This window comes from Athene cunicularia, assembly GCF_003259725.1.
Source record: "Athene cunicularia isolate RWA chromosome 5 unlocalized genomic scaffold, athCun1 chr5_part1, whole genome shotgun sequence".
Lineage (NCBI taxonomy): Eukaryota > Metazoa > Chordata > Aves > Strigiformes > Strigidae > Athene > Athene cunicularia.
Window position 1 is genome coordinate 32,137,376 of NW_020799101.1, and position 14,449 is coordinate 32,151,824.

The 14,449-nt window shown below is 36.8% G+C and overlaps 1 protein-coding gene across 1 annotated transcript in view; it reads left to right on the plus strand.

Moving 5' to 3' along the window:
• Positions 1-5,148: 5,148 nt before the first annotated feature.
• STXBP6 (syntaxin binding protein 6) overlaps positions 5,149-14,449 on the plus strand; it is a 77,693-nt gene continuing 68,392 nt past the window's right edge. The window contains exon 1 of the mRNA XM_026850057.1: positions 5,149-5,330. Within this exon, the coding sequence (XP_026705858.1) occupies positions 5,177-5,330 (154 nt within the window). The 5' untranslated portion in view covers positions 5,149-5,176. The remainder of the gene's footprint in view (positions 5,331-14,449) is intronic.

A 14,449-nucleotide genomic window follows, 5' to 3' on the forward strand; every position in this document is an offset into this window, starting at 1 on the left:
ATGTGTATAAGAGACAGTGTTAGTAGGTTGTAATAGAACTTTTGTTCTGTACAGTGACTGCCTCTATTGTCCTAATTTAAATAAAAATCTGTCAAGCAAAGTTAGATTTGCAAATAGAAGGATGACAGAAGATATTCTGAGCTTCTTGTTCAAGCCTCTTAAAGATTTTACCTCAACTGTTTTAGAGTATGGTTGATCTACTGGTTTAATCCTTGTTTGCAGAGCTAATTAAACTCGGTGTTATTCCTGTAGGATAGATTTAAGTGTAATAAATCTACTGCAAAGCAACTTCAGAAATTGTATGTTTTAGTATGTGCTTTTTAAGGATTTATAAATTACTTGCCTTGGTTTAGTAATGATTTTGTGCTTCTCCAAAGTTGTACTAGCTATTTAAGATAACAACAAATACAGAATTTTGAATGGTAATGATCAAATATGTAGTCTCAATTCTTCGAGTAAGTAAACACCAGACAATTATCACAACAACAGAACCTGGGCTTTTAATAATGGTCTCTTGCAATGATTTTCTAAGGTAGACGTTCTCTGTCAGGATGGTGGCTTTATTAAAAGCAGATTTGAGTGCTTGCTAGAGCTACCAGCACAGCCCAACAGTAGTTGGTTGCTCAGATGATTTCATACTGCAGGGAACATTTCAGTGGTTAGCCAGTTCTGTAAGCCCATCCCTGTTTGTGATTAAACTAAAGATCTTTGAAAACATCAAGACTTAACATACTGAACATTTTTTTCTTTTTTGGGAAAACATCACTTGCTCTTCCTTCTCCTTATCTCATTTCTCCTTTCTAATTTACTAATATTCTGCATGCTGAGGATTAGTTTCCCCAGTTGTTGCTGTATACCAGTACCTCAACAAAGATACTGTAGATACCTTTTTTTCCCACTTGCATAGTCCTACAAAACATCTGGATGTGAAGATAAGTCAGCCGCTTGCTGGCTGTCTGCCTGAAAACAGTCTTGAGATTCTGGCTGACCAGAAAACAGTTTTCTGTTACTGAACATGTGGGATCTCTGAAGATATCAGCTTAAGTATCTTAGTTTTTTTACTTGTGGGGGTTTTTTTGATGGTGTTTTGTGTTGGGGTTTTTTGTGTGTGTTTAGAAACCTTTAAACACTGTCCCCTCACACACTTATAGGTGAATGGTCAGCTGTTCCTAGGAGGAGTTTTTAGCGATAGAAATATCATGCAGAATAATTGCAGTACAGAAAGATTTGAGGAGATGCAAATAAGGAGTGTATTGCAGGCACGAATTCAAATCTACACAGGAATCCTCCCTCTTGGCATTTCTGTTGGACGCTGGAGGCACAGAGTAAATGCTTACATCTTCTTCCATAATGCTGTGATGGTTGGAGTGAAAAACTGTGGCAGGAAAATGGAATTTTCTTCGTTCAGCCAAAAGCATCATTATAATGATTTGACTGGAATTAAATATGTGGAACAAAAAGTGTGTGAGGCAAGAAATGCAGGCTTTGTTCAAAGACTTACTTTTACTGAAACGCTTAAATCCCCCTTGCCTTAGAGGGGTAAATGTTGTGAAAAGTCTTACACTATCTTGGAGTGCTCAGAGATTCTCCAGTAAAAGTTTCTTCTGTGAGGTATTTCTTATTCAAGCATGGGGGAGACAGTTTGCATTCCAGTGTGTGAGTCCACATGGCTGTGGATGGAAACTGATGATGGTTTGAATTTGTCTTGAAATGTGCGCCAAGAACAAATGTTACTGTGTAAGGAAATCGGCATGTTGTACTACATGAAATTGTGCATGTACAGCCAGCATCCTTTTTTAGTTTTTTTTCTATGAGACGAAGTGTTTTTGTTGGAAAATGGGAAAAGTTGAGACTTATTCATGTTTCTTGAGCAAGTCTTAACATATTTTTTTTTTTTTAGTAAAACTAAGAAAAAGATTGCATTATGTCTGCTCTTGGAAAAGAGGAACACTGTAATGTTTTACTTAAGCAAAGGTCTTTTGCACATATCTGCCAGTAAATATGAGAAGGTTGCTTATTTAAATCCAGCTAGCTGCTGATTTTTTTTTGACCTATGAAAAATAACTTCATCCAAACTATACTGACAGCTTAAGTGTGCAAGTCTGCCTGCACACAGGCACAATTAGTTGTTTTCTTTTTTAAATAGACTTTTGTGTTTTGTGCTAGTGTCAGTTTCCACATTGGATGCAGCAATCATGTCAAGTACACTGCATCAGATTAGTTGCTTAATTCTGGCATCTGAGGCTGTTGTAAACCAGGTATTGGGAACAGAAGGATCACAACCTCCTAGGCAGTGAGTGCATACTTTAGTTCGAGGTTCCATTTACAATGATGGGTGTCTACTGTGTCTGTGTACAACTTCTGGTAGATGTATATAAAACCAGTTTAATCACAAAGCAAGTAAGAGCATGCAGCCATGAACTGCAATATTTGATTGTTCTGTGTTGTCTTCTGTGTTTCTACTGAAACAGGAGATTTAATCTGCCTTTACTGTGTTGAGCCAGTCTTTATTTAAAGTTGTATTTGTATGTTGATTGTGCATAAAAGCACTTGCATTAAGTAATAGAAATGTTTGTATACATAGAGAGGTATGTTAATTAAATCTAGGTTTTGAATTTGTTTTGGATTATTGCATGTGTAGCTGTCATTCTAGTTTTGTGTTGTAATGCACATATGAAGGAAAATTTGGGATATCTATGAAATAGGATTTAGTTAGGTCTTGTTTGGCTTGCCTCCTGTTCAGCAGAGTCTTATCAAATGCAGCTATATACAGTGAGACCGATTGATTGTAATATCCTTACAGTAAACCTTGAAGTACTACATGAAAGTTTTGAACCTATAAACCAATAACATTTTCTGCTACAATCAACTGTAGGTAAGGAAAATTTATATTTTCTCTTAACCCAGGAAGCCTTTACATCACTGAGTATATCTTTGAAATCACACTTTATTTTGCAGTGTGTGAGTCTCAAGAAAGTGTTTGAGAACATCTATTCAACAAGTCAGTTAAAACAATTAACAGCATTAGATCATTGCAAGCTGGGGAACACTTTTTCAGTTGGGAGTAACTTGAGTATATTTTTACCTGACAGCATTTGTGTGTGTGTTCCCAATAAGCTTTTTCTTGAAAATTCTTTAAGCATGTAGAGGTCTGAGACAGAAGTTATTTTTCCAAAGATTATCAGTCTCTATCTCAGGAGGAGGTCTGATTAAACACATAGTTGTTGACAGTGGCCTTGAATTAAAAAAAAAAAACAAACAAAACAAAAACAAAAAAACCCAAACCAACCAAAAAGCCAACCACCTAGTTATAATGTGTCAACATCTTCCATAAGATATACTGCAAATATTTGCATAACACAGAAGAGGAGAAAATTGTGGTGTAATGAACATTGAATGTGAAAACAACCTTTTCTGAGTAACTAGCAGACAAATTTATCATTTTGATTCTGTTTTCATGTTGATGTATTTGTTGTTAAGGGGTAGGTAACTTACATAGCAGAAGTTACAAAATCGTATCTTTTCAGGAGCTGGGTGGTTGTCTTTGAAACTGGTCTGGATTTTTCTTTTGATGGGACCACTTTTTAAATGCAGTTGTTTTTTTGTAAAGGCAAACATGACTTAATGATAAAACTTTTCAGAATTTACATACCTCTGTTAGTTACCTGAGGTATATCATTACAGAGTATTTTGGCAGAGGATTCTATTTGCATCCTAGAATAAGTAGGTGGTGAATTTGAGTTTGGCTAAGTTGTGTTCCCTCATGCCTCTGTGAATATGGTGGTTCTTTTTTTTTTTTTTTTTTTAACATAAGGGAATATCATAAATAAGTACCAACAAAATGTTGAGACTGGAAGTGTTAAGACAACTTCTCTGCTGGTATTATGCACATTAAAAATAATGGTTCTGTGACTCTTTTGGCTTCAAAATCTAATTTTAACTGGAATTTATCTGTGTTTTCTAATAGTTAAGTTGTGGCAAGTATCAAATGATTCCACAGGCAGAATATCTGACTTCAGTAGTTGAGACCTGAAGATGATCTTACTTCTACTAAGAAAGCTAAGGGTGTCAAAGATCTGTGGGCTTGAAAGTCTTAATAATATGGAGATGAGGAATTTAACACATGTGTCTTGGAGAATGATTATACTTGAACAATTTAAAGGGGCATTCCACAGTCGGTATCAGTGGTACCTATGTACTTATTAACAGATTTCGGTGCAGAACTAATTGAAGTTATAACTGTGGTGCTGTCTACATAAAGAGCCTGTTAATGTCCCCTTTGTAACTGCATTCTCTCTCCTTTAATTGGGCTCCTCTGTAAGCTGTGGTCAGATTGACCTTTTCTTTGCTGGACACGCCTGAATAAGCAGCTTCCCTCCTTCTCCCTCCCTGTTCTCTACAGTTTTTTTTCCTCTCCAAATGTCTCCTAGGTTAACTGTGCTGTTTTCTTATGAAACATTGAGGAACTGACCTGGGTCAGAATTACTTAGGAGAAAAGAGGAGGTGTGGTTTTGTCTGCGTTAACCTTGATGGTTTTTCTGACGCTGTTTCCTGTGCAGTTGCCCAGTTGATAATTACAGAGGAGTTAAGGGGATGAGGGTGCTAAAGCTGCAAGAAGTGCAGGAGCTGCTTAATCAAGTACTGTCACCAAGAGCAGTGCTCCTCAAGTGAACAGTCTTACTGAGTATGAAGCTTTCTGCATCTTCTGTGAATGAGACCGGTCTGCCAGCACAAGCACAGTGTTTCTTCCCCTATGCCCTTGCAGTGCTTTCCCTGTCTATGTGGGACAGATGAGTTTCCCTCCAGTTACCAGAGAGGGAATTAATGAAGCTTTTATGCAGCATGAAGTAACAGGATATCTCTCTGAGAAGATTTTTGCATCATACTGAAGAGCTAGTGTGGACAGCTTCTGCCCAAAATAAGCTAAGCTAGTTTAAGAGAATTTAAGAAGCATGGAGAACAACTTCAGTGAAGACTCTTAGATACTTTGAAAATTATTCCTCTAAGTGCCTGAAATTAGCTTCTAAAGTCTAGGAATCTATAAAAACTTTATTTGAAGGTCATTGCTGCTAACACATGTGTAAGTTAACTGGACTTCCACATAACTTAGGAGTTTCTGATATTTTTTTAAATTTTATTTTTAGAGAGCAGCAGTCTACTCTATCTGTGATCTACAATGAATGCCAAGTCTGCAATCAGCAAAGAAATTTTTGCCCCACACGATGAAAGGATGCTGGGAGCTGTCCAAGTGAAGAGAAGAACAAAAAAAAAGATTCCTTTCCTAGCTACTGGGGGTCAGGGTGAATATTTAACATACATCTGCCTCTCAGGTAAGATTAATGATTTTGACATCCAATTATCTGTTTAGCTTTATGTTTGATTAACTGATTAGATGTTATCCATAGCCATAAGGAGCTGGGTGACTTGAATCTTAATAATGTAACCAGAGAATTATGGCACTTACGTCTTCAATCCTGAGAAACCACATGTTCAAGGCTATTGATGTTTACACCATGTAATAAATTGTACAGGTGGTTTCATTGTTTAAAAAAATTATGTGTTCTCTCACAGCATAGCTGCAGACTATGAGCAAGTAGAATACTTGGTAACAGTCTTTGCATTTTGAGGTTAAGATCTTTTTTGGAGGGATGAACTTTATGTTGTATTTAATTTTAATGCCCTGAAATTTTTTGTTTGAAGCAGATATGTATTCCTCTTATATTTGCCTCTGTATGTTACTAGCTCTTTTCGTAGTTAGATATACAACTTTCAGTCCATTGAACAGAACAGTGGTACTATGTGTCAATCACCTGTTTTTAAAGGGATGAACATGGAAGTACTGGAAATGAAGGAGAAAAGGTTGTATAAAGACATGTTTTGTGAGAGGTCATGGGGAACAGGGATAAATTTGTGGCTAATGTCTTCAGATGAAATTAGTTTCTCCAAGGTCAAATCAGCACTTGTGACAGTCTGTATTTCAGGAACAGAGTAGGTAGTAGCTGCACAGTAGTTTGCTTTATATTTTTACCCTTTCAAATCAAAATAAAGGTCCAGTTAATGTATTTCTAAATGTCTAAATGAAATCCAGTGATTAGGTAACTTACGGTTAACTGGTTATTGCAGGTTTTTTGGCTTTTTTTTTTTTTAATGCTTTGAATACTCTGGTTATTGTAGTGAAATTTACCTTCAGATTATGTCTTAAGGCAGTTGGAAAGTAGTTTGTGATTCTGATTTGCCTGTAGTTTATACCTGTTTTCAAAATTAATAATAGAATTCTGTTGTCTGGAGGTAGGCATTCAGTGCAGTTTCAGGTTTCCAGCTACCTCCAGGTAGCTCTCTAGAAAGGCAGAAATCCCTTGTTTCTGTCTGCCAACTGAGTGTGTGTGAATAGCTTTAGTATCCTAGGGTGATTTAGTCACCTAGGTTTTGAGGCATATCTGTTGCTCCCCTTTGAGTGTGTGCATCTTACTGAAAGTACAACTAGTGGTCAGAGGAAGAAGTGCTCCATGAATCTCAAAGACTGCAGTTACTTTAGGACTGTAAGGACTATAATGTTCCATGGACTCTTTCAAATTTTTTTCCACTGAAAGCTGTGTTAAAACTTTCAAAAGGAAGTAAAACTCAGTGACTTCGTATAAGACCACACACACTTTCACACAAAATGTACATTTATGGAGTGTTATTGAATGAAATGTTATTTGTATGAATATGTAAAAATGCTTATGTTAAAATACAAGCTGCAGAGTATATACACACACATGACAGTGAGACAAAACAGAAGACTTTTCCTTTCCAGCTGAGTGTTCTGCTTGTCATTCTCCCTATATATAGAGCTTCAAGAAAGGGTTTAAAAAATTACTCACCTAGGCTGTTCCCTGCACTTGTGATTGAAATGCTCTTTGGATCTAAGGATTGCAGGTTTCAATTCTTCTCTTGCAGAGGAAGCTGAATCTAGGTCTCCCATCTCTTAATGTTCAGATCGCTAACCTTTGAAACAAAGCTCAACTGTTCTTACTTTGGCAGTCAAACTTTTCAAGTGTCAGTCCAATTTTTTTTCTAAGTCATCTTATTTTAAAGAACAATCCTGTTCTACGACCATGCAGTCAGTTTTGTAATACCCAGGTGTTTGATACTCATGTTCATGAAGAAAGGTAAGAGGTGTGATCTCTGCTTTTCATTTTCTGTAGGCTAACTCTATTCAGTAGATGGATTTTAATTTTATTTTTTTTTAATTGCTGTTATGGGGAATTTATCCCTCCTTCAGCTCCCCCACCCTCATGTTGATGTGTAGCAGCCAACATGGATTTTGTGAGATTGAATGATCTTAGACGCATCTAATGTCTTTCTGCAACAGGATAACATATTATGAGTAAGGAAGAAACAGCAGATGTCCTGACTTCAGCAGAGTTTCTCTCTGACGAGGAGAAGCATTCAGGATCTAAATAAAATTATTGTATGGTGGGCACTGAAAAGCTTCATAAGTGTATTGGAAGAGCCCTTATGTGTGGCTCACTCCTAGTGGGGTTTTGCAGGGATCTGAGTGAGGCCTGTTGTTTTATATACATCTGTAGTTTATATTATGAAACATACAATATCATTGGTAATTTCAGTAGGCAATGGAGCAACTAGGGAGAGGCCTGCCTGACACTGTGTGTGTTTGAGGGCAATATTAGAGTTCCAAACAGTTTGATCAGAAAGATGATGCCATTTGTTAGGGTCAAGTGCAGTTCGTTATTTAGATGGGTATGATCATGGCACAAAGGTAAGGGGTAGGGAACAACTCTTTCTGCCACTGTGGTTTTTGCTGTTTGTGATGACTATGAAGCAATAATGGTTTTCGTTGCTGCAAGAAGTTTGTATTACCAATTAAGAAAAAGTTTTCCTTTAGTAAGGGCAAGTTAATGTGGGGATGTCAGTTTAGCTGTGGCTGTGTCCCCAAACGGTCTAAAGTGAACTGTATCTTTAGATAACAGAATGTACTTGGTGTCCTTCCATTTTCCTGTGATGTGGTATAACGAATGTGACACAATGGTTGTTAGCTCTGGATTTTATTTTCTATTTAAAGTGACACAGGGCTTTATGTTGAGTATTGCAACACCTATCTTGGAAACACCTTTATCAGCCTTTGACTGTTGTACCGTTTTTCCCAGGGTTGCAGTATATTAGGTAAACGTAGTGACTGGATTACCTTTGTGTTCTTAGTTTCCTTTGATTAATTTAGTTTGGCCTTTGCTAAAAGGAATTTGATAATTTACTGTTTAGAACTGCATTTGTCAGTTGAAAGAATACACATAGAAACTGACTTGTAAAGGGACTTATAAATATTTGTGAATATAAAATATCCTGCCTAGTTATAGTTTCATTCAAGACATGGAACAGAAAATGAAACAACAGCCATTGTGATAACTACTTTTAGTTACTGCTTGGTTTGTAACACAAACACTTAATTGCACAAATTAAGTGTTTTTCTTTCTGTGTTGAATTGAAAATACATTATCTCATAATTGTTGTATATCTGCATTTTTGTAAATACGGATAGAGATGCTGAGCAGGGAGAATACCCTTAGGCTTTGAAGAGATGAGGTAGTGAAGCACTGAAAGAATCAAATAGTGAACAGAGTAAGATGGGAGAGTAAAGGAGATTCTTTCATCAAATACCAATTTTAACTATGTACTGGATTTTTTTTTTTAAATTGATAATACTAAATACTGAACTGATTAGAAGGAAATCCTCATTCATGCTCAAAAAAAAAAGGTGTACCTAATGTTTGTTATCTGAAACTACAGATAGGTTAAGGTAAGAAAGCTGTAGAAAGACTGCTTACGTTATCTGCAACCTTTCTAGCCTGTTGTAGTGATGGGGCCAAGTTAGACTGCCAAGCAGAGCCAGGGAGATCTTTTGGGAGTTACTTAGTTGAAGAACAGCAAGAAAGGAGTAGACAGATGGGAAACACAGAGGTAGGGTGGCTGTAGGCAGAACAGAGAAGATGAAAACTGGGATTTTTAAATCTTTTTTTTTTAATGTAGAAGAGGATTTAACATAAAGACAAGAAATTCAGAGCTGAAAGTGGATACTTATCACCTCCTCCACACTAGCAGACCTAGTGACAGTTATTGGATCAGATCTAAATTTTGTCACCATTGTCTTACATAATTGAAACACAATTATTCAAAATAGTTCTTAGGCTTATTTAGAATTCCAAATTAAGTATAAAATAATTCAAAGGTCACTTCAGAGATACAGGACATTGGTGATCTCTCCTACTTGCTTGTGCACAGTTCTCTGTGTTACTTCCTTTGACATCCTATCATTACATTCCTTTAAGTAACTTCCACTATTTAAAAAGATTTTTAATGTGTTACAGTGCATTGGAAGTGTTCCAGTTTGTATATATGGATGTAGTGTTGACCTTTCAGGACTAAAAATCTATTGAAGTTGCAGTGAACTGAATGAACCAGATGGTTCCTTTTGAACCTGAATTCCTGTGTGTCATAACACTCTCAGCTTAGCTGCACCACTTTTTCTAGTCCTTCTGCTGAAATGCTTGGGATTTGACTGTAAAGCTAAAGTTGTTTACAACTGGGAGTAGAACTTTTCAACTTTAATAGTGCTCTTTCTTTGCCACTTCCAAATTAAATTAACATGTTGTCATTTCAGGGTCTTTTTTTTGGATGGCTTTTATGCAGAAGTACAATCTATCAGGAATGGTGCTAGAAGAGTCAAAAGAAATTTCAAAGGAATCATTAGAAATAATATATAAAAATGTATGTGCAGGGGGAGAGTGTTGTGGGGTTTTTTTTTTTCCTCCTTTAAAATCTAACCTTATCAGCCACATCACGGATTTTTTCAAAAGACTGCTATTTGCAGTTAACCACAGTAGGTGTTTGGGATTTTTTTACTTCTGTTTCTAAGTATACAGAGACACACAGGCTTGGCTCACTAGTTTAAATAGTTCTGTGAATATTCTCGTTTGTGCTCTTAACAGCACACTTACTTCAGCAGATATCTACCACCACCACTTGGTTACACTTCCAACGTAAGCTTTTGTATGCTATTTTTCGCCTATAGAGCCAATGGTGCCATGAAATTATTTTCCAAATATGCATTTGTTGTTGCTTCCATGCTGGCTGCTCGTGGAATAGAATATTGCCCAAGGGTGGGTGGAGTTAAATTGATGTAGCATTCTGTGGTTTCCACACATATGTAGTTAGGTTCCAATTTATTGGCAACTTCACGTTTATTCCTGGACTTCTGTGGACTGATGCCTCTGGCTGCCTTCCTGGTGCCTACACTGATGTTCATGTGTCTGTATTGTGAGCTCACTATAGCAGCTCACTGAAGCTTTTTACCATGGCTCATGCAGCTGAGCTGGTGCAAATGTATGAGCAAGAATCTCTGACTGTGAGAAACATTAATAATTTCAGCTGACTTTTACTGGTATGAAATTATGAATACTAACATTACAGTTGTAAAAAAATAAAGTATAAATATAAAGTTGTAAAATAAAGTGATGAAGATGCTATGAGGAAAATTTTTTTGTGTTTTTTTTTTTTTAACTGTAAGAATAACAAGTCATTGGTATAGCTAACTGAAAATTTACATAGTTTGTCATTGGAGACCTTTGGGAAGAACCTGTGGAAGTGTGTCAGGAGTTGTATTAAAGGTGACTGGTTTTGTATTTAGGATAAGGTGATGCACAGAGAGATCACTTGTATTTACCTCTAGATAGATTTTTTTTTTTTTTAATACATTATTATGTAGACTCTTTTTTTTTTTTTTTTACAGTATCTTCAGCACAGAGGGAGGAAAAAGTCAGTAATGTTACTGTTTTCTGTTAAGCTGTTGATTTTTTTCCTATTCTACTGCTGGATACCTTTCAGTATGCTTAGATGTAAGTGTGTTGGTAAATACCTGTGTAAAATGTAATCATACTAAATAATTTCTTTTTTATTCAGTCTTCATACAGTAATTGTTTTACCACCAGAAAGCAAGTAAATATACACAAGGGTTGTCAGCCTTTATACGTTATTTCATATATGCTGTATCTTGTTTCTGCATTTCAGTTTTTTTCTTTGTATTTTCAGATTAGAAAATTTGGGAAACAATTTTCTGGGTGTGTACAGCATACCATCTGTATAATACTTGGTTGATAATTGGAGCTGTGGTTCAATCTTGAAAGCTTTCCTCATCTGGGAATGTATTTCATTCGTTGAATAAGCTTTCCAGGAAACCTGCTGAAATACATAAGCTCTTCAGTGAAATTTAAGGGCATGTGTGAGGATTCCTTAAAGTGAGTCAGAAGGCTGTGGCAAATATTAAAAAGGGTCAAGAACTGTGTCCTTTTCAATACGTATGTTTTGGCCTTCAAACTTTCAATGTTTGGAGATGGAATAGGTTTATTCCACTTTCTTTGCTTTATTAATTTAGAAAAAAATTATTTGATCATTCCAATGCTTATCTGTTCTACTTCTGAATAAGATTGTGCCTTCTTGGGATTGTGTAGATGCCAGATTACTCTATTTTCTTTACCACTGAGTGTGTGTTAGGCTGTTGCTTATATTTGTTGCTTAGCAAAGTTATTTCCAGTGATGATATCAAATTTTAAAATGTCATTAAATGCTAAGCAAACAAAATCCGATGCTAAGTGACTGTCAGTATTAATATAAAGTTAATTTCTGCATAACATAAATTCTTAATTGGAAAACACGTTTACATCATCAAATATGCAAGAATGATTATGGCCTTTCATGGATGAGTAAATTTTCTCCTTATTAGCATTGCTTCAGAAGTCAGTCTGAGTGGAGTTCAAATCCTTTGTAAAAACAGTAGGACTGAAGCAAATAGGTCTCTTCAGCATCCCTACCTTGTCTTTGCTAGGGTTTCTTTTGACCTTGATGAACCATCATAGGAGCTTGGAGGAATTCTGATGCTTACTATGCCTTTACTTTTCCTTTTGAAATAGTGTACTGGGTCTGGCTGAGGTGGAATTGGTTTCCCCTGTAGCAGCCCTCGGTGCTGTGGTTTATGCTGGGAGCTGGCAGGGTGTTGGTAGCACCCTGGTGCTGTGGGTGCTGCCGAGCAGTGCTTACACAGCACCAGGGCTCCTTCTGACATTTCCCCCCACAGTGGGACGGGGTGGGCAAGATCTTGGGAGGGGACACAGCCAGGACAGCTGACCCGAACTGACCAAAGGGATATTCCAGACCATATGACCTCTGCTCAGGACAAAGCTGGGAGAAAGGAGGAAGGGGGTGGGGTCACCCTTGGTCCTCCGAGGCAGCCACTATGTGTATGGGAGCCCTGCTCCTGAGAAGGCCCCACATTGCCTGGTCATGGGAGGTAGAGAATAGATCTGTTTGCTTTTTTTTGCTTCCGTGCATGGACCTTTGTTTCACTTTGCTTATATTAAAACTGCTTTTGTTTTACCCACAAGGGTTGTTCTATCTTATTTTTTTTCTCCTCTTTGCCCTGTTGAGAAAACAAGGGGGAAGGGGGGAAGTGGTAGAGCGACTTGGTGGATACCTGGCATTTAGCCAAAGTCAAACCACCACAACTAGCTACTTAAAAGCATGTCAGAAGTTTCTACTTAATTTGAGTTACTTAAATTTTATTTTTTTAAAAATAAAGGAAATAGAAATTTATGTATACAGAGGTATAATATTATCATTAGCCTTTCTGTGGAGTGAACTAAGATATGTTACAGCATTAATGTTTTAAGACAATTTCTAAGAGAAATAAAAAATAAAGTCTAAGAGATGTTTCAGATTTGGTCTTCTCTACCATGAGCTTCTAACCATGCATGTTGCTTTAGTTTCAGGTGTTAGCTGAGTTTTTTGTGGGTTTTTTTAACAATAACAACATAAGATTTGTACTGTGTTTTGTGGTAAAATGCAAATCCTTTTTTTCATAAGGCAGAACAGGAAGAAAAAAACAAACAGGCTTCTATTCCTTCCACTTCTTCTAAAGGTAAAGTTAATAACCATCACTGTCTCATCTTGGTAATGACTTCTTTAAGGTGAAGGTTTAATTATTTGGGTAGCTGTAGGGCAAATGAATGTCCAGCTCTTCTTGCTGGGTGCTCAATGACATATATTCACTACTCTGAACTGACCATTGTTGGGTAAAGGAGCGCACTGATGCTTTTTTTGAATTGTTGCTTAACACGGTTACATTCATCTTGTGTACTGTGTGTGTCTAAATAAACATAGATGTGTACATATGTTTGAAGCTTCCACCTACTCTTAGCTGCTATCCTCAGGGCTTGTTGAAATGAAGCAGTTGTTTCCAGGAGTGCTGATTGATTGTAACTGGCTGTGCACAGACATCTCTCATGTTGAGGCTTGGAAGACTGGCAGCACCAACAAGGGTAATACTTGTCTCAAAACTAGCCTTCCTGTTACATCACGGCTCAGTGGATTTGCTGCAGTGTTGATGTTTTAGGTTCAGTGCTCATATTAAACTGTCAAAATATAATCACCTTCACATATAAGTGATTGTGATACTGAATATAGTTCTTAACCAAGTGTCTTTTGCCTTCTTTATCAGAACATGTTTTGTCTTTGTTAGGTATTTCTGACATTTTATCTACATGGTTTCCAAAAGGAGTTTTAGAAGTCCAAATATCACTTGCTCTTAATGCTAATAAATGCCAAATTCCATTGTATGAAAGGAATTTAAAAACCTGAAGTCATGGTAAGTGTCTTTGAAAAACTTTGCCAGTGATCAAATCACAGACGTGAAAAACTGATAGATTTTGGGTGGGGGGCAGATTAACCTTCTGTTCTTCATTATTGATTTTTTTTATTGAAATACAAGAAGGGAAATTATGAACTAATTTGTCAGGTAGGCTGTATTTATTGATCGTATTCAGAATAACACCCTTAATATATGCTGATGTTCTGATCCCTCCTGACTCTGAGTTGTTCAACTTAATGTAACCAGTCCCTTTTCACAAGAATTTTGTGTAGGAGGGACTCCTGTTATAGCAGAGCTACAGAATTGCATATTTGAAACCATCTAGTCTAAGATTAGTGATCTTTTTGTTTGGTATTTTTTTCTGAAAGTGGAGAAAGAACGTACGTGTGCTCCTGTGCTTCCTCCCAACACACTACTTGATCTAATTTGTCTGCAGGAAATATTATCTAAATTTCAAGCTGAAGGTGTGCAGTTATGTATCTGATGTTTAGCTCTTTTCCTCTTTCGTTTTTTTGGGGTTTTTTTGTTGAGAATACAATTATAGCAGATAAAGCCTCACAGTTAACTATTGAAACAAAGAAATTGACTCAACAGTCAGAATCCAGTAGAACTGTTACACAGGTGTTCTTTATTAGCAGTGCTGGGGGTGTCCTGGGGATTTTCCACCATAAGGGCTCCCAAGAACTAGTAAGGGACATCAGTTTACATACACACAAATCATACATATTCATTAGATTTCCTGGAAGGGGATGT